The sequence below is a fragment of the Polypterus senegalus genome, chromosome 14 (genome assembly GCF_016835505.1).
Source record: "Polypterus senegalus isolate Bchr_013 chromosome 14, ASM1683550v1, whole genome shotgun sequence".
Classification (NCBI taxonomy): domain Eukaryota; kingdom Metazoa; phylum Chordata; class Cladistia; order Polypteriformes; family Polypteridae; genus Polypterus; species Polypterus senegalus.
Genome location: NC_053167.1, coordinates 142,972,865 through 142,996,220, shown reverse-complemented (window position 1 = coordinate 142,996,220; position 23,356 = coordinate 142,972,865). Strand labels below are relative to the sequence as shown.

Here is a 23,356-nt window from a genome sequence, read left to right as displayed (position 1 = left end):
GACATCTGCTGAGTGTTCAGCACGCCACAGAAGGTGACTAAGTGACAAAGAATGAGGAAAAAGAAGCAGCCATGACACAGAAGTACATTCACAAGAAATAAATGATCTTGAACGTGGCACACTTTACTCTTTAAAGAAATAATAACAAAAAAGTTTGCAGCAAACCGGTGGCCAGAAAAATTTATTGTAATAAAATTACAGTCCCTGCAAGTCCCTCTATTGATAAGCACCCAAGGTACAATACATGCATGTTCACAATTAATAAGGTGTAAATTAATTAGGTGTAAATATTATGTTTATAGATCAGTGAGTATCAAACTTTATTAAATGTCAATAAAAGACACAAATATCCTGTGGTAGAGTGTTTATGGCAAAGTGATCGAAAAACAAAGTGATAACCACCATAATGGCAAAAAGATAAAGAAGAGCAGCCAGTTCTGCTGAACATCAAACAAATCGCAAAACAGATAGATATGAAAGGCACTATATAATAGATAGATAGATAGATAGATAGATATGAAAGGCACTATATAATAGATAGATACTATAGATAATAGATAGATAGATAGATAGACTAGATAGATAGATAGATAGATATGAAAGGCACTATATAATAGATAGATAGATAGATAGATAGATAGATAGATAGATAGTAAAGGATAGATAGATAGATAGATAGATAGATCCATTATACATTCTGGTGGTCTGCCCTCATTTGGGTAGCTAAATCACAGTTACCCGAATTTTAGACCCCTGCCATCATACCACCAGTGTGACAGTCAGTGGGTTCCAATGGGATTAGTCCTTGTTCTATCAGTCATTTTTATTTCCTATCTTTTTTTGTATTTATAATTTCCATTATTAGGTTATACTATAGAGTGGGTTGCAAGCACCGTTTGTTGGAATGTAAAATGCAATGAACTTTATTGGTAGGCTTGGAATGGGCACCTTGAGAATGATAACCTCGAGGTGTCATGATTTATTATGGACTGGTTCAGATAATTCACAAATAAATGTGTCTGATCAATCAGCAGTTGACAGGGAGTCACCATCTTAAACTCTTATGACTTATCAGCCGTGAAGACCTCACAGTCCTCATAAAACAAGTCAGTGTATCGCAGGATGAGCTCCAGAGTGTTGAGGATGAGGATGTCAGTGTTGCAGTCCAACATCAGCTTGGATGAGTAGTTTTTCACTGGGAAGATGCAGGACAAGGGCAGGCCGAACAGATTAACAACAGTGTGGACCTGCAACACAGGATGAAACGTCAATGAGGTGGGCATACATGACCTCCATTGCCTTGCTACACATTTATGAATAATGTACTGTGATAAGACATACATCGTTAGTGCTTACCTTGTCCTGGACGTGCCTGCTAAAGTACATCATGCTTGCATTTTGGTTAACGACATGGCAGACTTTATCGGTGTGAGTCAAAAGAGCAACAAGTGGGACTCCTAGGACACAAACAGAAAATGACAGAGCATAAAAAGAAGAAGAGTGGTGCCCTGTGGTAGGTATTTTCAGCAAAAAATGAAATGAAATTAAAATTATAAAATGAAAATGCAAGAATGCTGGTAAAATTAAAAATAAAATAAAATGACACCATTTGCAATTTCATTTCCAGTTTAAACAGCAATGAAGCTTCAAAAATCAAAATTAAAGAACACAAATAAGCACTGGCGCCACCTACTGCTCACTGAATTTTAATTTTTCACTTTGCATTTTCATCAGGCAAGTATATTGTAATTAGTGTGGGTCAGTGGGCGGTGCTTTGCAGCTCGATTTCCCACAGTTCTTTGTCCTTCGTAGCTGTAGCCACTTCAATCGATAGAATACTTCTCACCTCGACTGTGTTTAAGTCACGTGATTTTGATCTTTTCAGCTCCTAATAACAATAAATATTCAGATCGAGCCAGCGATCAACCACAGATGAATGGGACAAAGGAGGAGGAGGAGGAGGTGAAAACTGCAGAGGTGTACATTTATTGTTCAATACTACAAAAATACAAAAATACAAATCATCCAATTTCCACTTCAGTGTAAATACATGTAAATTATGTCGTAATAAAGGCACATTTTTGTCATGTTAAATATTGTAATTAAATAGCATATTAATTAGTTCAGAAATGCAATTATAATAATAATAATAATAATTTATTTATATTGCACTTCATATTTTAGAAATCTCAAAGTGCTACAGAGTAAAAACAAAAATAATAAACAAGAAAATCTATGTATACTTTAACAAAATATCTTTCTAAAAGATGAGTTTTAGATTCCGTTTAAAACATCAGTCGACTGGGGCTCTCAGGTAGTCAGGGAGGGCGTTCCACAGTCTCGGCCACAGATGAAAAGCCCTATCACCCATACTGCGAAGCTTGGTTCTAGGGACTTGGAGAGTGTTAGTGTGTACGGAGCGAGAGTGCGTGAGGAGGTATGAGGGGTAAGGAGTTCCTGTAAGTAAAGGGGGGCATGTCCATAGATGCACTGATGGGTGAGGAGAACAACCTTGAACTCAATTCTGAGTGAACAGGGAGCCAGTGAAGGGTTTTCAGGATTGGGGAGATATGGTCATGCTTTCGCACCCTCATCAGGATCCTGGCAGCGCAATTCTGAATATACTGGAGTCTCTGAATACTCTTGCCAGGAATCCCGATGAGGAGCGCATTACAGTAATCCAACCTGGAGGAGACAAAGGCATGGACAGCTTCTCTGCATCTTCCAGGGTGAGAGTTGGTCGGAGTTTAGCGATATTCTTGAGGTGGTAGAAGGAAGACTTACAGAGGTGTTCGATGTGGGCGTCAAAGGTGAGTTGAGGGTCCATTTTAACACCCAAGTTGGTGACAGATGTGGAAAGGGAATGTTTTGGCCAGCAAAGTGATACTGGTGATGGTAGAAGAGCGGAGATGGTGTGATGTGCCAACTAAGATGGCTTCTGTTTTGGATCTGTTTAGCTGAAGAAAATTGAGCCTCATCCACGCCTCTATCTCCTCCAGGCAGGTAGTCAATGTAGAGATTGGCAGAGGAGCAGTAGAGGAGGTGGGGGTAGTCCTGAGGTAAAGCTGAGTGTCATCAGCATAGCAGTGAAAAGATAAACCATGTCTGCTAATGACATTTCCAAGGGGGAGCATGTAGATGGTAAAAAGGATGGGGCCTAGCACAGAGCCCTGTGGGACACCACAAGTGACGTTGTGGGTATGAGATTTTGCGCTGCCCAGGGCGCGTGCTCAGTTCTGCCGGTCAGGTAAGATGTGAACCAATTGTGAACATTTCCAGAGAGTCCAATGGTGTATTTCAGGCGGTGAAGGAGAATGTTGTGGTCTATTGTGTCAAAAGCAGCTGTCAGGTCAAGGAGGATGAGTAAAGAAGGGGAACCAGTATCTGCTGTTATCAGAAGATCATTGGTGACCCTGACCAGGGCTGTTTCGGTGCTATGGCCAGGGCTGAAACCAGACTGAAACTTTTCAAACAGATTATTCAGTTTGAGGTGGTCATGAAGTTGAGTTGCAATTATTTTTTCCAGAACTTTAGAGAGAAATGGAAGATTGGAGATCGGCCTATAATTGGAGAGAACTTCAGAATCCAGGGTGGGTTTTTCAGTAGGGTCTGATGACAGCAGTTTTAGTGAAGAAGGAATATGGCCAGCCAAAGGGACTGGTTTATGATCCTGGTGATAAGTGGAGAGACGGCAGAGACGTTGGCCCTCCGTAAAGCTGAGGGGAAAGGGTCCAGGGAACTGGTAGACAGTTTCATTTTCCTGATGACGTCCTCCACCTCTTCCCGTGTGGCAACAGAGAAGGAGCAAAGGGGCTGGACAGTCTCAGACAGTAGGTCGACAGTTGGGGGCAGGATATCCGTGGTGGAGAGGTGTAAGCGGATGTTATCAACTTTTTGTTTGAAGAAATTGATATGCATATTGCACCTCTCATCGGTGGCCTCAGAGTGGGAAGGTGAAGGAGGTTTGAGAAGGTGATTTATAATTGAAAAAAGTTTTTTGGGGTTCCTGGAACTGTTGCTGATGATGGTGGAATAGAACCTGGACCGTGCAACCTTCAGAGCTTCTGCATACGCCCTCTTGTGTTCCCTGTAAGCCTGTTTGTGGACAGTCAGCCCAGAGGCCTTGAACGCGCTCAAGGACACGCCCAGTCGTCTTCATTTTTCGCAGTTCGCAGGTGTACCAAGGTGCTGAGCACGAGAATGAGAAGGACCTGGATGTTAAGGGGGCATGGAAGTCCAGGAGACTGCTCAGGGACTGGTTGTAAAAGTCCACAAGGTCAGCAACAGAGAGGGAGCTGGTAGGGTCAGAGGAGAGAAGTTTAAGGTCCAGGGCCAAGGCATCCACATTGATGTTCTTCAGATTTCTGAAATGGATCTGTCGTTTTAGTTTGATATGGGGGGAAAGAAAGGGCAGCTCCATTGACACTACTTTGTGGTCTGAAATACCAAGATCATATACCTGTAGGTTACTGATTAAGGCAGAATTTGAAATGACCAGGTCAAGTGTGTGACCCCTGGAATGTGTCGGGACATCAACATGTTGTTGTAGATTGAGAGAATCCAATAGCTCAAGGAAATCAGCATTGAGATAACCTGTGGGATTGTCAACATGAATATTTATATCTCCTAGAATTATGATGTTGGCAGAGGTAGCACAGAGTGTTGTGAGAAGATCAGTCATTTCAGGGATGAAAGCAGAGTTGGGTTTTGGAGGTTGGTAGATAAGGAGAACAGTCATGGGAAAAGGAGGCTTACATTTAAATGCAAGGCACTCGCAGGAGGATGTTGCAGGTATAAAGATATGGGACAACCCCAAATCCTGACGGTGGATGATAGCTAAGCCACCACCACGCCCAGTGCTGCGAGCTGCTTCCAAGTAACTGTAGCCAGGAGGACAGGCTTCATTTAGGGCAGAGTAAACCTCTGACTGGTGCCATGTTTCTGTCAGACACATGAAGTCAAGTCCTTTCTCCCTGATGTGTTCTTCAATCAGTGTGGCTTTATTGCAGATGGATTGAGAGTTAAACAGTTCAAATTTGACTAATGACTGTGAGGTCAATCTCTGTACTGGTCGCAAAACATTAAAATCCACTCCACGCAGCTTAGAATCAACTCCACAAAATACAACCAGGCGGGGATGTGAGAATCTCACGGTGTTTCTCTCAATAGCTCTGGTGTTTCCCATGCTGGAGCGCAAAGATCTCACGATACTTTCAGAGTTGATAGTAGTTGGAATGACGGTGCTCTGATGACGCGTCAAACGTGCGACAGGTGACCAGAAAGATGGAATATTGGGAGCAGAGCACTTTGGCTGGTTATGGAAGATGAACTTTCGACCGGAGCCTCTATGAGTGTATCGAGGACGGCGAAGGAGTCCAAGTTCTTTAATGATGGAGATGTTAATTTCAGGAGTGGTTGTGAGATTAAGTCGGCGGAGTTGTGAGCTGGAATAACTGAGCGCCATTCTGAATGAAGAAGAAAGGAGAGATGCTATCCAGACAGCGCCGTAAAATCCAAAGCAGACAATAAAACAGAAAATCCGGGCATCAGGTAAGTGGACCGCAAAAACTTGATAAAATCCGTAAAATCCACGGCAGACGGTAAAACAGTATATCCGGGCAACAAGTGAGTAGTCAGCTAAAACTTAATAAAACTTGGTAAAATCCGTAAAACCCCACGGCAGACGATAATACAGTACAAAAAAGTAAAAGTAAAATAATAAATTAGTAATATAAAACTCATAAAACTCAGAGGGAGAAGCTGCGAACATTCAACGCCAGCGTCCTCTCCACTGTAAGTAGATATCTCTCTCTCTCTCATGCTCTATGGATTGAATTATGCAAGGTCTTCGGATTTTGTGAGACGGTTTCACAGTGAAGCTCGCATTACAGAGGTGAAAATATGAAAATCAACTAAATTAAACATAATCAAAGTGAGAAGTATTCTGTCACTTAAAGTGGAAAAATCTACGAAGAACAAAGAATTGTGGGAAATCGAGGTGCAAAGCCCTGCCCATTTGCATGTCGAGAACGTGAAAGTGAAAATGCAAAGTGGAAAATGAAAATTCAGTGAGCAGCAGGTGGCATCAGTGCTCGTTTGCTTTTTACTTTTCTTTCTTCCATGTTCAATGTTGTTCAGGATGAAAATGAAATTGCAAATGGTGTCATATCGTTTTAAGTTTTTGCACCATTCTTACGTGTAGACTTTGAAAATGAGATTACAAAAGAAATTGTATTTTCATTTTATAATTTTAATTTTCATTTCCTTTTTTGTAGAAAATATCCATACACTTGACTTGACTTATAGTTTTCAGACTCTTTCTCTGTACGTTTATCATTCGTTTGCTCAGAGGTTGATGCGCTTGCCGCTCCTTGAGCAGCTCTTCTTTTCTCCACCCTAGCGGCCCTCTTCTTTTCTACTTTCGTAGAATAGAAGTAACAAGCTGGTTAAGTTTGCAGATAATACCAAGATAGGTGGATTGGCAGATAATCGGGAACCCTTTGAATCATCACAGAGGGACTTAGAAAGCAGACGGGCTTGGGTAGATTTGTGGAAAATGAAATTTAATGTCAGTCAATGTAAAGTAACAATATAAGGTTTGATTACACAATGGGAGGTCTGAAAATCGAAAGCATGTCTTATGAGAAGGATTTAGGAGTTGTAGAGGACTGGACACTATCAACTGCCAGACAGTGTTCAGAAGACATTAAGAATGGCAGGTTATACAGTTATTACAGTATAATGGAGTACAAGTCCAAGGAGGTTCTGCTGAAGCTTTATAACACACTGGTGAGGCCACATCTGGAGTCCTGTGTGCAGCTTTGGGTCTTCAGTCTACAAAAAGGACATAGCAGCGTTGGAAAAAGTCCAGACGAGAACAACTAGACTGATTCCAACACCACAGGGGGTGAGATATGAGGAAAGATTAAAAGAGTTGAGCCTTCTCATTTTAACCTAAACCATAAAAGAAGTGTTTGAAATTATGAAGAGGAATTAGTCCAATGGATTGAGACAGTGACTTTAAAATGAGTTCAACAAGAACACGGGACACAGTTGGACACTTGGTAATGTAAAGTTTCGCACAAACGTTAGGAAGTTTTCTTTACACAGACAGCCACAGACACATGAAGTAAGCTACCAGGTAGTATGGTAGACAGGAAGACTTTTGGGACCTTCACAACTCAACTTGATGTTATTTTAGAAGAATTAATAGGATAAGCCTTGTGAGCTTGGGCTGGATAGCCTCTTCTTGTCTTGATTTATCTAATGAAATTTAATCCACTCGGAGTAAATTTGCTTTGTTTTTAGTTAAGACTTGTGACCTATGGACATGAATTAAAATGCAATACTTTACGCTTTTGTATTGCATTTTAAACTGGCACAAATATTATGTGCTGTAATGAAAAGCAATTGATAATTTGTTAGATTTTTTTTTTAATTATGACACAATAAAACTAAGTTAATGTAAAATACACAACGCGCATATGCACTGCATTTCAATATATAGCTAACACGTTGGATTGTATTAAATTCTGGGGTGGATAATCTTCTATACTCGCTAGCCAGCTCTTTTGGATGCGCTCCCACTAGTCTCACAGAGGACCTGAAGCCAAAGAATGTGGCAGAGGAAGGCCAGTGTTACAATTTTTATGTGACATTTCACATGCCCATGCTGCTGTTGTTGTTTTACTGTCACATCTCCCACAAAACGCAGCACCCCGGGGCACTCTGGTAAGGTGGCTGTAATGTCTTGTACTGTAAACAGAGTTCACCGTGCTTCTGTTTCTGTCAGCAATGCCATGTGCCTGCGTGGCTGTTGGTTTCCTGTTTACCGCAGTGTGGCACCATTTCTCGATTTCCTGTGTAAAGGACCCAAATCCCAATGTTGTGGCCAACTCTTCAGACATGTTACCCCCATGATGACATAAGCTCTAAATTGAGGCCAAGGTCAAACTTCAGGGCCCAGTGGTTTGTTGGTTTTAATAACAGACAAACAACCCTTAGCAACCCTTATCCTTATGAGAAGGATTGAGGAGTCGTTGTGGACTCTAAGCTATCGACTTCCTGACAGTGTTTAGAAGCCATTAAGAAGGCTAACAGACTGTCAGGTTATATAGCGCCTTGACGTGTGGAATACAAGTCACAGGAGGATCTGCTCAAGCTTTATAACAGACTGGTGAGGCCTCATCTGGAGACCTGTGTGCAGTTTTGGTCTCCAGGCTACAAAAAGGACATAACAGCACAATAGAAGGTCTAGAGAAGAGCGACTAGGCTGAATATGGGGTCTACAGGGGATGAATTATGAGGAAAGATTAAAAGAGCTGAGCCTTTAAAGGAGATTAAGAGGAGATCTGACTGTAGTGTTTAAAATTATGGAGGTTATTAGTCCAGTGGATCAAGACTGTGACTTTAAAATGAGTTCATCAAGAACACAGGACACCGTTGGAAACTTGTGAAGAGTGAATTTCACACAAACATGAGGACGTTTTTCTTTACACAAAAAACGATAGACACTTGGAATAAGCCAAGTAGTGTGGTGGACAGTAAGACGTTAGGGACTTTCAAAACTCGACTTGATGTTTTTTTGTTGAGAGGACTGGCGAGCTTTGTTGGGCTGAATGGCCTGTTCTCGTCTCGAGTGTCCTAATGTTCTAACACGTGCAAATGAAATTTGCTGGGAGGAGCAGAGGAGGCAAAAACCACGAGAGAGAGAGAGAAAGATGAGTCATTGTGTGCTGTGCCAATCATATATTTGTGGCTATGGTGGGAAACACTGATGTAAGAGTTTTCCACATAATAATAATACTCTTTGTGCTTTTTAACTTGTTCCCGGTTTCTCTTGTGTTGTGTTTGAGGTGCTGGAGCCCCAGTACTGTCCTATATATATTGTTATGGGCAGCTGTGGCTGTCTATATATGCATTTATTTATTCTATCAGTTCCATCAGTTTTTGCAAAATGAGTGTTTGGAGAACTAAAATACACTTTTCTAACACTAAACACTAATTCAGTAGATATAAAATAACCATTTAAGGCAAGAATTTTTGTGAACTCTCTGAAGTGCCCAAGACTTTTGCACAGTACTGTTTGACATAAACATTTTAATGGTATAAAATAAGAAAAGTCACTTCTCTCTATTCCTCTTCACCCTGCTCACTTAAAGGAGGAAATGGCATGGCAATTTACACATATAGATATTTCAAACTGTACCTCATTAGTCTACACCTTATGGCCCACCGTCTGGCCCTGATGTCCACATATTGGCCTCATTTTTTGGTTGTATATTCAGTATGCTTCTATTCATTTTCCTATAAGCGTGTCATGATGGATCTGTGCATCCATGTGGAGATCAGATAAATATGACGGCTGGATTAAACCACGAAGCTCTTCACTTACCAAGGTCTCTGATATGCAGCTGCAGCTCCTTCAGGTTATCCAGGAGAGTTTTAGAGTAGCCATTCAAGTCTTTGGCGCTGAACACAAAAACCACGCAAGCAATTTTATGCTTCAATGTTGGTTCACTGACATAGCCTGTGGAGTCCTGGGAAATGGCTTCTGACGGATTGAACTGTCAATGGAAACATAAAGAACTCCAGGTGAGTACAACTCTGACTTGAAATAGCAGATCTGGACCATGTGAGAAACTCCTGGAGGTTTAGAAGACAACAAAGGAACCATTCTTATTAGAAGAGTTCATCTGAATTCATAGCTTTCCAAAAAGGTCTTCAGTGGATAGCAGAGGGCGATGCCCGTGTGTTTGCATTTACAGGCCGAGTGATGGATTTTCATACTGTGTGTGTTTTGATATCCCTAGTCTGCTGGGGTAACAGCTGGTGGGGACACTTGGCTACTGAATTAGAGGAGGAATTCCAAAAACAGGAGGATATGGGATAGCCTGATAAAGGTGGCATGGAGAGCCCCTACAGTGATTGCTCATCTGACAGACCTTGAAAGGTCAGGCACCCTGAAGTGAAGACACCTATCTTCCAACTCAACTGGGGATCTGGAATATGTTCAAAAGGACCAAAAGTAAAATGAGACCAGCTAGTCAAACTCACCTTGTACCTCTCTGGCACGTGTCCCTTGATCACCTCCAGCACATCCTTCACATTCACTCCAGACACTTCCGCATCTCCCATCCCCATCATGTCGCACAAAACTAAAGAGGTCGCCTTTCCACCTCGGACAGCTTTGATGTTGTACGATCTAAACTGTAAAGGAAAGGGACTTTAGTTATATACTGGCAAACCGTGCTGGCGAAAACTTGGCAAGAATAAAAGCGTTAATAAAATGAAAATGAGGGAGAGAAGAACATCACACGTTACAGTAAGAAAGGATATTATTTTAATAAATAGTGACTCAATATTAGAATAGACACTTGATTACTATGGGATGTTTTTATAGTCACTTACTGTACAACAGCCTGAATAATTACAATACAAAGTGTAACAGGAGCAGGTTAACCAAACATATTGGATAAGAAGGGAAATGCAGCGCAATATGTACGTCAGTATGTGTGAAGTGTGGCTGTCAGGTAATGGACTATACCGATGTCTATAATAATTGTCAGAAAATGCAATTTGTTGCAATGTTATTGTCAGCGAAAATATTCCCCTGTGTGTAACCTGCAAGTACCTGTACGTTTAACTCAGGTTTCGATGTAACTGTGTAAAATGTAGTGTACAACTGGCCATGGGTAAAAACAAGGCCTGGCAAATAAACTCCGACGTTACTAAACGTTTGTCATTGTGACTTGGTGATACAATATGCTAAACGAACGGGGAATTGCTTACATCGTAATATAAAGGGAATGTCTTGTGTTGAGTTGTCAGTGTTATGGAATCCCTGTGGTTTTTCCGTCGTAATGTTTCTTGTTGTCTGGCAGTTTGCCGCTGCTCTTCAGATGGGTTTTGTGTGTGTAATTCATTTTTTCATTAACTGTCCAGGTGAAAGACTTGCTGCCGCTGATCTTCGGATAATGTCGCTCTGTGGTTTGTCATACGGTGTCTTTGTTGTTCTAAGGCCTGTGCTCGCCGGTCTGGCGTGATGTCGATGTTTCTAATCCTGTGTGTTGGTGTGAGTATGTAGGCCAGCGAGAACGTTTTTGTTGGTCGCAGCTATGCTGTATGTGCCTTTTCATTTTTTGGAAGGCTTCCTTTGAAGTGAAGGAAAAAGGAGGTGTAAAATGGTGGTGTCATAATGCAGTTCGGTCAGTAGCAAAGTATGCAGTGAATAAACAGTCAATTACCACAGTCGATAATCGATCACATTGAAGAACTGAAGACTTTAAGATAAACCTAAGACCACATAGGTTCTCTGCCAGGAACACCTCGCTGTTATTGTGTAGGGATATAGTAGTTGTTTATATCGAGCATGGACGTACACAAGCGAAATAATATAAGGTTGGTGAATTAGTGTTCTCAATGTCTTTAATTATTTAGGGAAGACACATTTATGTAGTCAGTATGTCGTATTGCTTCTTTTTGACTGTGATCTCTGTCTCTTATTTGACATTTGGCCTGCCTGTGCATTCTGGTTCTGATCTCTGTATTCATCCGGATATCCTCCACATTTGATGAATTCATTTCCCTGTCTATCTGATTCTCTAGCTTTATTACTAAAACAAGCTTCATCCTGCTCCTAAATGAAAGATCCAATGGCATTTTTGGCATTAAAATTGTGTCGAAGCCAAATGGACCTGAGAGAGAGAAAGAGGATTAGAAGCACCATTAGAAGGGGCGTGGCTTGGGAAAGAGACATTGTGAGAAGGGGCGTGGCTTGTGATAAAGCGAGAGCAGGACAGAGAGATGCTGACAGAAGTGACAGGGGGATGGGCAGAAAGGAGGTTAGAGAGAGAGGTGCTGTTAGAAGGGGCGGAGCTTGTGAGAAAGTCAGAATAAGAGAAGGAAGGTGATGCTACCAAAAAAAGGTGGGGTTTATGAGAGACAGGAAGAGAAAGAGACAGACAGACGCGCCATCAGAAGAGGTAGAGCCTGGGAGAGAAAGAAAGATGGAGAAATGCTGTCATAAGGGGTGGGGCTTGCAAAATAGAGACAGTGATAAAGGAGAGATGTTGTCAGACGTGGCAGAGTCTGGTAGAGAGACCATTTCAGGAAAGATGGGGCCTGGAAGTGAGAGAGAGAGAGTTTGAAGCACTGTTTAAAGGGACAGAGCTGGGGAAAGAGACCTTTCTAGAAGGGACAAGACCGGCAAGACAGAGAGAAGGGGAAGGAGACAGAGAGAGACACTGTTTGAAGGGGCAGAACATGCAGTAAGGATAGAGGAAGACAGGGAAAGCGATGCTGTGAAAAGGAGTAGTGTCTGTGAATGACTGAAAGAGACAGACAATCATACTCTCAGAAGGGGTGGAGCCTGGGAAAGAAGAGAGAGAGAGAGAGAGAGAGAGACAAATGCTTTTAGAGGAGGTGGAGTCGGTACAGAAATCATGTCATAAAGGATGGAGCCTGGAAGAGGTTTTGGGGGGATATCAGAAAAAGTTATGAGGACTGTTAAAATGTTAAGAGCTTGAGAAAGAGACCCTGCTAGAAGGAGTGAGGCCTGACAGAGAGGGGGTGGGGGAGGCACACACACACACACACACACACACACTGTTAGAAGGGGTGGAGCCTGTGGGAGAGACAAAGAGTACCAGAGACAGTGACCACACTGTCAGGAGTGGGATGGGAGAGTTAGTGACATGATAAGACCTTAAACAGAAGCACTTGCAGACAACTAAAGTAGTTCTACTCAAAACTTACAGTGTTCTATACACCAGACAATAAGGACCCTATAATATTATAAATTCATTCCTCTGTTTAAATCCATAGACATGGGGATGTGGCTGCTGATGAGCCTCAGAAGAGCTCTTAGCTCAAATCATCTCAGCTGGTGCTGCCTTCAACCCCAAATGAGTGGCATGAATGTGGAGCTGCATGGATCGAGCTGTGGAAGGTCTGAGAACAGTTGGAGGGCGGCCAAGGAAGGAGATGGCCTCCAGTAAGCCTCATGTGAAACACTGTGTGTGACAATGACTACCATCAGCAGTGATCATTAAGTTTCAATTTGAATAATGCCATAAAAAAATAACAAAGTGAAGATCTGTCAGCTGATTGTCATCCAGGACAATTCACAAAAGATGGGATTAAAAGACACATCAACATCAAATACAAAACACCAAAAGAAGAAACACAGAAAATATTCATGAATGTTTGTTTGTATAGAGGCCAAAGTGCTAAATCAATTTATAGATAATTAAGGGGCCTGATTCTCCCCGCTCTTGCTGCTGATGATGATGATGACTACTCCAAAAGAGCAAGATGTACAAGTTAATGCACACCTTAAATTGATTCACAAATGAATCAAACAATGGGATGATTAAATGGCTCAGCCTTCAATCCTCAATGCAGACCTAAAAGCTCAAGCTGCACCTTCACACACCTGAGCAAAGGCACAGAGAGGACACTGGGGGTCTGAAGGCCTGAAGCAGGTGAGCGGAGCCAGGCATGAAGAGAATTTTCATGTACTGAAAAAGAAAGCTTTATCTAGTTAATAAATTGCTTTGGCCATAACAGGAAAATTGAATTATGATGACCGAGTTATGTTTAACGGTACATTAAATTACTGAGGCCAGTTTACTATTTGTTTCAAAATCTTTTATAGAGCCCTTCAGACCAGAACAGCTCAAACTGCTGCCCACTGAAAAGCAATAAAAGACCTTCTTAAAGACCAATGTAATGGAAGTGCCTCAGTGTTCATGTCATCCAAACACAGACCTGCTCCTCATGTCACACACCTTCCTTGATCCACTGTAACCTCAGTGAACATTAACCACAATGAAGAGGACTCCTTACCTTTGTGGTGAAACTCTGAGCCTTCTCCGTGCCGCCTATCGTCTGACAGGTGACAGCGCCTTCCAGAACAGAGTAGACGGAGCTGATGAAGCTGGACTTGCCTGCCCCCACCGGACCCACAAGAAGCACACGCGTCTGGGTGACCAAGTTGGTGGGTGGCTTGTAGGAGACGATGGCGTTCCTCATTTGACTGCTCTTCCTGCAAAAGATGAGAAGATGAGTGAGACTGTGAGGGGTACCTGGGCTTTGTGCTGGAATAAGCCCCACTGACATGTCTGCATTTTTTTAAATTTAGGCCTGGCAGGCTGAGTGAGGGGTTGACAGACGTCCGATTATTGAATACAGTGGATGAGTTGTGAAAGATGAGCTTCTGTAGCACCCCTTCAAAACAACCCGACCTGTGGTCTGCTCCTGAAAGAGTGATGAGATAACTTTGGATCTTAAAATTAATTCCTATTTGTTATAACAACATTTCACATCAACAATCCCAGACAGCATGATGTGGAATTACATGTGTTCATGGTAAAAATGGACAAGCCCATAATAAGTTGGACTGCCAAGTTTGAGAAACATAAGGACAACAACCTTCATGCCAACAGAGTAAGAGGTGCTGGTGTCAATGCTTGAAGATGATTGGCACAGCCTCCAAAAGAGGAGCAACACAGTCACAGCAGACGGCAAGGAAACAAAAATGACATTGAGGAGTATCACTGGTGGAGTGAATGTATAACACATCATCCTCCAGGCACCTCTGAGGTAATAATAATAATACATTTTATTTATACAAGGCGCCTTTCAGAGAACTCAAGAACACTGAACAAACAATAAATAAATAAATAAAAGACACAATTATAAACAACTTAAAACATCAGAAAATCTAAAAATTAAAACCAAACAAAACCACTATAATCAGGAGGAAGAAGAAAAAGTCATTTTAAACAAATGTGTTTTAAGTTTACATTTGAAAGATGAATATGATTTGATATTTCGGAGATCCGCAGGTAATGAGTTCCAGTGCTTGGGAGCAGAACGGCTGAAAGCTCTGCTCCCCATGGTGGTTAGACGGGCGGGAGGAACGGTCAGATGGGTGGAGGAAGAGGATCTAAGGTTACGGGATGGAATGGCAACATGTAGAAGGTCAGACAGATATGGAGGTGCGAGGTTATGGATGGCCTTAAAAGTTAGTAGCAGAATCTTAAAATCAATACGGAACTCTATCGGGAGCCAATGAAGCTGCTGCAAGACCGGAGTAATATGGTGAAAAGATGGGATTCCAGTGATGATACGTGCTGCAGAATTCTGGACTAACTGAAGCTTGTGAAGAGATTTATTAGGGAGACCAAAGAGGAGTGAATTGCAGTAGTCCAGCCGAGAAGTGACAAGACTATGAACAAGAATGGCAGTAGTATGAGGAGTGAGGGAGGGACGAATGCGATTAATATTACGTAAGTGGAAGTAAGCAGACCGGGTGATGTTATTAATGTGACATTGGAAAGATAGAGTACTGTCGAGGATGACACCCAGACTCTTGACCTGAGATGATGGGGAAACAACAGAGTTATCAATAATAAAAGAAAGATTATTGGTTTTGGATAATGATGATTTTGAACCAATGAGGAGAACCTCAGTTTGTCACTGTTTAATTTAAGAAAATTTGAAGAGAACCAGGATTTAATTTCAGAAATGCAATCAATAAGTGAGGGTGGTGGAAAAGAGGAGGTGGGTTTACCAGCAAGGTAGAGCTGGGTGTCATCAGCATAACAGTGAAAATTAATGTTATATTTGCGAAAAATATTGCCAAGGGAAGAAGGTAAATAATAAAGAAGAGGCCCCAGGACAGAGCCTTGGGGCACACCAGAAGTAACAGCGGTGGGTTGGGATGTGAAAGTTTTAAGCTGTATGAACTGAGTGCGGCCTGAAAGGTAAGATCTAAACCAATCAAGTGGAGTGTGAGTAATGCCAATCAAAGATAATCTATTAAGGAGAGTGGTATGACAAATAGTATCAAAGGCCGCACTCAGATCAAGAAGGATGAGAATAGTGATTAGACCAGAATCAGCAGCCATAAGGAGGTCATTAGTAATTTTAACAAGTGCGTTTCTGTACTATGAAGGGGCAAAACCAGACTGGAACTTCTCATATAGATTATTGTGAGACAAGTGGGTGTGAAGTTGGATAGCTACTATTTTTCAAGAATTTTGGAGATAAAGGGCAAGTTAGAAATGGGGTGAAAATTATTGAAATTAGTAGGATCACAACCAGGTTTTTAATATTGGGGTTATAGCAGCAGTTTTGAAAGATGAGGGAATAATACCAGTAGTAAGAGAAGAGTGAATGATGGCAGAAATAAGAGGGACTAGAGAGGGGAGGCAGGCTTTAACCAAAACTGTAGGCAGGGGTCCAGCTGACAAGTAGATGACTTGGATTTGCAGATGAGATCTGAGATTTCAGAGGAAGTGGGAAGCTGGAAAGAAGAGAAAGAGTGAATAGGTGAGTGTAGTTCAGAAGAAATACAGAAAGGATCTGGACCAAGGTGCTGATGTATCTTTTGGATTTTCTCATTGAAAAAAGACATAAGAGAATTACAGAAGGCAGTTGAGTGAAGGTGAGATGGTAAAGAGTCTGGAGGTTGTGTAACATTATTAAGTAAAGAAAACAAAGACTTGGTGTTACCTGTATTACTAGTAATTAACTGAGTGTAATAATTAGATTTGGTTTGAGCTATACAATCCTTGTAATAGAGTAGATGATTTTTATACATCTCTTTGTGGACAAAGAGTCTGTTTTTTTAAACAACCTTTCAAGTTGCCTGCCTTTAGCTTTCAGAAGCGAAGTTCAGGCGTAAACCAGGGGCAGAAAAGGAAAAGAAACAGATCTGTTTTTAGCGGAGCCAGAGAATTAAGAATACCATTAAGACAAGTGTCATAATATGAGACCAGTTCTATGGGAGAGGATAAATTATAAAAGTCCATTTGCGAATCAATTCTAGAAGACAGCAAATTCAAGTTGATATTCTTAATGTTACGAAAGGCTATGAGACGTGGAAGCTTAGGAACAGAAAAGGTAAGTTTAGCGTTGAATGAGAGGAGAAAGTGGTCGGTTATAGTGAGTTCATCTGCTGTAAGATCAAAAGGAACAACACCAGAGCAGCAAATCAGGTCCAAGATATGTCCTTTACAATGGGTAGGAACATCAGTGTGCTGCTGGTATCCAAAACTCTCCAGGCAAGATAAAAAGTCTCTAGTGAGAGGGATATTGATATTGTCCAGATGTATATTAAAATCCCCCAGCAGAATTATATTTGGAGTAATTACAGATAGATTGGTAAGGAAGGTAGCAAGATCGTTCAAAAAATTGTTGTTAGACTTAGGAGGACGGTAGACAGTTGCAATGATGGTTGGAACTGGCCCAGACAGTTGACACACAGTCGATTCAAAAGAGCTAACAGCAGGAGCAGGCAACGGCAGGACTTTCCACTTCTCACGATAAATTATCGCGACACCTCCTCCACGGCCAGATGCACGGGGTTGACAAGTGTAAACAAACCCCGGGGGGGTGCATTCATTAAGTTGTGAAAAGTCTTGAGGTTGCTGCCAAGTCTCAGTTAAACAGAGAAAGTCAAACTTACGGTCAATGAGGAGATCCTGAATGAGATGTCCCTTGCTCGTAAGTGAGCGGATGTTCAATAGACCAAAGCTGACAATGTTGCTGTCGCATTTGACAGTGGTGTTAGTCGACCGAGCTAAGCTGGCCAACACGCTATGGTCAGCGTTCCTATCTGTGTTATGTGGAGGGTGCCGAAAATCAGACCAAAAAGAGTTAATTCCTTTCGAGGCGTCCGTTCGGAATCTCCGGCGGGACCCACGATGGATGTATCTCCGACGAGGGAGAAGTATGACGTCCGGGTCGAAATATAGCACCGACAGCAAAGGCACAGACTGGAGAAGACGCAGTCGAAGCAGCTCAGCAGCTGGGTACTGGAGGAGGCCAGTCGCAGGTTGAATAACGAGCGACAGAAGACTCCAAACAAACATTAACCAAGCAAAATCCTACCACTCCACATTGTAGGCGAGGAGGCCGCAGGCAGCTCAGACGTCCAGAAAATAAATCGGTAAGTTTCAAATGAAACGGAGGTTAGGCTGAAGCATCAAAATCACTAGTCTAGCAAAATCAATATTCTAGTTACCGGCGAACAGCGGCGACCAGTCCCGTCAGCGTTCACTCAAAGGTATGTCCTACCACTCTGAGTTGAGAGGGAGCGCTCGCGCTAACCTTATGTTCTTTTATTTCCTCCACAGTGCTGAGAAGACAAGCAGCGAGGACAATTGACTTTGCCGCATCCGGTCCATCTGCCACATTTAGCACAGTTCCTGGAAGGAGGCGTCATTTGTTACAAGAACACATCACAGAAAAAGCTCCTTCCTACCGTGACTGTAATGGCCTTTTTTACTCAAGAAACTTTCCTGAGTCAAGGACCCCAACTTTCATTTGTTTTGGTGACATCAAGCGCACCTGTTGTTTCCTAAGAGGAATAACAGACTGTCAGGTTATATAGCGCCTTGATGTGTGGAGTACTAGTCCAAGGAGGTTTTGCTCAATCTTTATAACACACTGGTGAGGCCTCAGCTGGAGTCCTGTGTGCAGTTTGGGTCTCCAGGCTACGAAAAGGACATAACAGCACAAGAGAAGGTCCAGAGAAGAGCGACTAGGCCGAGTCCAGGACTACAGGGGATGAGTTATGAGTAAAGATTAAAAGAGCTGAGCCTTTACAGTTTAAATAAAAAAAGATTAAGAGGAGACCTGAGTGAAGTGTTTAAAATTATGACTTGATATCATTTTGAAAGAATTAAGTGGATACGACTAGCAAGATTTATTGTTCTGAATGGCCTGTTATCGTCCAGATTGTTCTAATGTAATCACAAGGATAACTAGCTAATCATATCTGCTTAATGTGACAATGTTGACATAAATAATATCCTGTCCAAGGGACCAAAAATAGGACATGAAACACAGATACCGTCTGAGAAATGGAGACACCATTTCATGTGGATGTTGGAGAATGCAACTCATGGATTAGCCTGTCTGCTGAAACTGAAAGCTGCTTAGGACAACATCCTCTTCTGACATTGCTGCTAATCTTCAGTGCGCTTTCTAAGCCTGTTAATATCCAGACTTTTTTCTACTGCTATTATTCTATCTTAGTAAATAGTAGTTTGCTTTTAAATCTTTACATTTTCTTCTTATATAATATGATGCCATGGCTTTCCATTTGTCTGTCCAGGTTTTAAATCACCTGTAGCTCGCAAACCGTTAGACCGATTGACCTGAAGTTTGGTACACATATACTACATGACGTCTACTATCCGCTTTTGGGGTGATGATTGACCTCCAAAGTTATTCCACTTTTTATTTTTATTTTATTGTAAAATCAGCTCTCTGCAGCGGCCAGCAGGGCAGCCATGTGGCACATGCATATAAGTGCCATTCTCATCCCTACCACCTTCGCCATCACTTCCCCTACCTCTTCATATCTTAACTAATTCATAAGTCTTCAATCTGCCTCAAGTGCCAGCCTAAGTGAAAAATTAAGGAAAACGTAATAAGTAATTGCAACATAAACACGGACTTAATCAGTTTTAACATCAAAAGATGCCGACAGAAGAAGAGAAGAAGTGGGCTGCTAGGGTGGAGAAAAAAATAGAGCTGCTCAGGAAGCAACAAGAGCATCAACCTCTGAGCCAACGAATGCTAAACGTACCGAGAAAGAAAGAGGATGAAAACTGTAAGTCAAGTCAAGTGTATTCACTGTATGTCATCGTGCAGACAGTCCCCAGCGGGGACTGGGTGGTCTCATGGTCTGGAAGCCCCTGCAGATTTTATTTTTTCTCCAGCCATCTGGAGTTTTTTTTTTTGTTTGTTTTTTCTGTCCTCCCTGGCCATTGGCCACCTTACTCTTATTCTACTGTATGTTAATTAATGTTGACTTATTTTATTTTCTTACTGTGTCTTTTATTTTTCTATTAGACATTAAGCCCGTTACAATAACGGGGGCTAGAACAGTAGTGCATGAACATTAGTAGGAACAGTCGATATTAAATGGCAAGGACCTTGACCTCATTCTGTTTCTTGTCTTAGTTTTTTTTTTTTGTCAAAAATATTTTTTCAAGAAGCCTAAAGTAAAATAATAATAAAAATAAAATAGAAACGTACATAATACAGTAAGTATAATTAACATTGCCTTAGTGTAAAACTTTGTAACAATCTGTAAGGCACAATATCTGAAGAAGATATTTAGGTAAAATTTTCAATTTTTTTACCTCATGAAATTTTTCTGTACAATTTCATTATAGACAACATTTCTTGTACACATTCTGTCTGAGTTTGGCAACAGTTTGCCTTGTTCAGGAATCTCTACAACCTTGAGAACAACATCTGGAAAACTTCTAACTCATGATAATGCAACATATAACTGACCGGGGCTGAATGCTGGCTCTGGCAAGTAAATGCCATCTTTTTCTAAGGTTTGCTCTTCTGAGTCTTTCTCTTTTAGTGTTTTTCTGACAGTCATTTTCTTTTTCTTCAATCGATCTATTTGCTCGTATTTTTCTTTGTCTTTCAGCCTTTTCTTTTGTTGATGTTTACTTGTTGAGCTGACCGTTCTTCCAGGAGATGTTGCTTATATAGGATTTGATTGTCTGTGTCTTTTGTTCTACTTGACGTGTCCTTTTCTTTTGGCTGGCATGTTGTTAGTAGATACCTCCGTAATATTTTCTCCTACAGTAATACTGGCTTGTATGTGGCTGTAATATGCATCCTTTAATATGTCTTTAATTTTCTCTCGCAATAATACTGGTTTGTATTTCCATAAAATGCCTGTAATTTTCTCTGACAGTAATACTGGCTTTGATGTCCGTAATATGACTTTAATTTTCTGTCACAACAGTGGGCAATCAGCAGAGTGTCCCCAGCAACTGATGTAATGTGTGGCGTGCTGCTTATAACCGTGCCTGTGGCGTCTCCCCAGCAAGTATTTTAATCTGTGGGGGCGTGCAACTGATTATTTTGTGTGGCGTCTCCCCAACAACGGATTTTATGTGCGCTGCCGCGACTACCCAATCAGCACTCTCCCCAGCAATGGTGTCCTTTATATCTTATCATGCGGGCCGTTCACAGCGCGCCCAGCTTCCACAGTGTGTGTGCGTCCACGGGCCGAGCGCATGGGCGGGGCACGGTACAATGTGCGGCGCGGCGCACGCATGCGCACTTCACCAGAAGACACACGTGGACACTGGACGCGCACAGGGGTTTTATTAAAGAGGATTCTTCATCATGTAAAGCTACATTTTTTGTATGAAAATGTGCTATATAAATAAATGTTGTTGTTGTTGTTGTTGTCGTTGTGCAGTTTGCCGCTATTGGTGTTTTTATATGTAATGTGATTGAAGTAGTAAACACAGGGCACCTAGTGTGAGGAGACTGGCACTGTCTTTCTAATGGGGTTTAGCGGGCTCAAGGAGACTCCCCAATAGTGTGAACATCATGGTGATTGGTTGGTAAGTGATTGTAACTAAATGTGTTCGTATGAGTCAGTATTTAGGCCCAGGTTTATATCCAGGAACATTTATGTGGTTAGGTTACTCTCATGGCCCAAGGTAGACTTAGGTGTAGGTCATGGCCAGGGACACCTGTGTGCTGTTCACGCTGTCCTTACGTGGATGAGCGATAGGCTGTGCAACCATCACTCATTATCAGTGCTGAAATTGGATGAGATCTGTGTGTGTCTGTGTGTGTGAAGTTTCGAGTACTAAAGTAGACCAGCCCTTGGTCTCTAACTTGGTCTCTAAGATGGCCACTGCAGTGACACTCTGAGTTGTGATCCTCTACAAGTACGCAGCTCCAATGACCGCCACAACAGCTCTAAATCCAGAACATCGTCTCATTAGCATAAATAAGGACAAAAAGAAGGTTCATCTTGGGATGATCCTGAGCTGAACGCACACTGCAGCTGACCCCATAAGGCTCCACATCGGCTCAGGTTACTCTGTGGAGTCCTCTCTAGTTAGTGGATTGTGCTCGCTGGCACCTGCAACGCCCATTCTTCAGGTACTTACTGTGTTGTCCAGATAAGCTCTTGCCAGGGGATGGGCAGGAAAGGACCGAGGTCTGAAAAAACAAACAGTTGTAAGTTAGACCTCAGTGATGGTAACAGCAGGAAAACTGAATTGGAACCAAAGGAGAACCCATGAAGAATTATGGCAGTACGCTAGGAGAAGCGGGAGACCCACCTAAGGGTCCCTGCAGTGCCTACGGTCTCCTTTGTTTCTTTCTCTAGGTGCTGTTTTCAATGTGAAATCTTACCTTCAACTCGATACACCTCCAGCTCGTCAGTTGTATAATTCCTCTTAATGAAGGTCACTGAAATATTTTGCTCGTTGTTTGAAATCTCCTTCATTGTGATGACATCATCAACCGTTATACAATTCGCTTGACAGCTCACTTTGTTAATTGATGACTTCTTAAGCTTATTCTGAAAAGGACTGAAATAGAAGTCACATCCAGTGTATGAGGACTCCACCAGCCCCTTGCAGCTGTAGACCCCCACAATGATACCTCTCTTATTATAGACCACCAGCATGATGTGACCTTGCTTGGCACACTTCTCCTGTACTTGGCTGACACTGAACCCATGGACACTGCCCTTGTGGAGCAAACTGAACTTCACGTGGCCTGTAAAGAACTCAAAGAGCTGCGCCTCAGAATGCTTGTCTAGTCGCTGTGTTATTCTAGCCATGGTGGGACCTGGAAGAGAGCAGAAAGAAAAGAGCAATGAGGACCACAAGAGACCTTCATCAGGGCAGGAACCCAAGGGTGAAGGTTAAGAAAGGTTTACAGGGTCCTGTGTGGTCCATAATTTTAAAGGAATTCTCAAACCCAAGATTTTTTTTCCAACAGCACCAAAAATGTCCATCAAAAAATTTAACATGATATACAACCTCAAATGTCAGGCGTACACTTGTGTGTCACAAATATATTTTGGCGAACATATTGTTAATGTCTGGAATAATAATAATAATAATAATAATAATAATAATAATAATAATAATAATATCTATCTATATATAGTGCCTAATATAATCTATCTATCTAATCTATCTATAATCTATCTATCTATCTATTATATAGGTCAAGCATCTATCTACTTATCTATCTATCTATTATATAGTGCCTTTCACCCACCTCACCCCTCATTCAAATAATTTTAATTGCTCCACTTGAGGACAAATAAACTTCTATCTATCTATCTATCTATCTATCTATCTATCTATCTATCTATCTATCTATCTATCTATTATATAGTGCCTTTCATATCTATCTATCTATCTATCTATCTATCTATCTATCTATCTATCTATCTATCTATCTATAGTCTATCTATCTATATATCTATCTACCTTTCACTATCTATCTATCTATCTATCTATCTATCTATCTATCTATCTATCTATCT

The 23,356-nt window shown here is 41.6% G+C and overlaps 1 protein-coding gene across 1 annotated transcript; it reads right to left on the bottom strand.

Moving 5' to 3' along the window:
- Window positions 1-930: 930 nt before the first annotated feature.
- LOC120515155 (interferon-induced protein 44-like) lies at window positions 931-22,643 on the bottom strand. The gene is made up of 7 exons (XM_039735909.1): window positions 22,207-22,643; window positions 21,960-22,011; window positions 13,849-14,047; window positions 10,057-10,209; window positions 9,395-9,566; window positions 1,357-1,457; window positions 931-1,247 (listed from the first exon to the last, which is right to left on the bottom strand). Exons 1-7 carry the CDS (start codon window positions 22,637-22,639, stop codon window positions 1,062-1,064), a joined length of 1,296 nt encoding a protein of 431 aa, XP_039591843.1. The 5' UTR covers window positions 22,640-22,643; the 3' UTR covers window positions 931-1,061.
- Window positions 22,644-23,356: the final 713 nt, after the last annotated feature.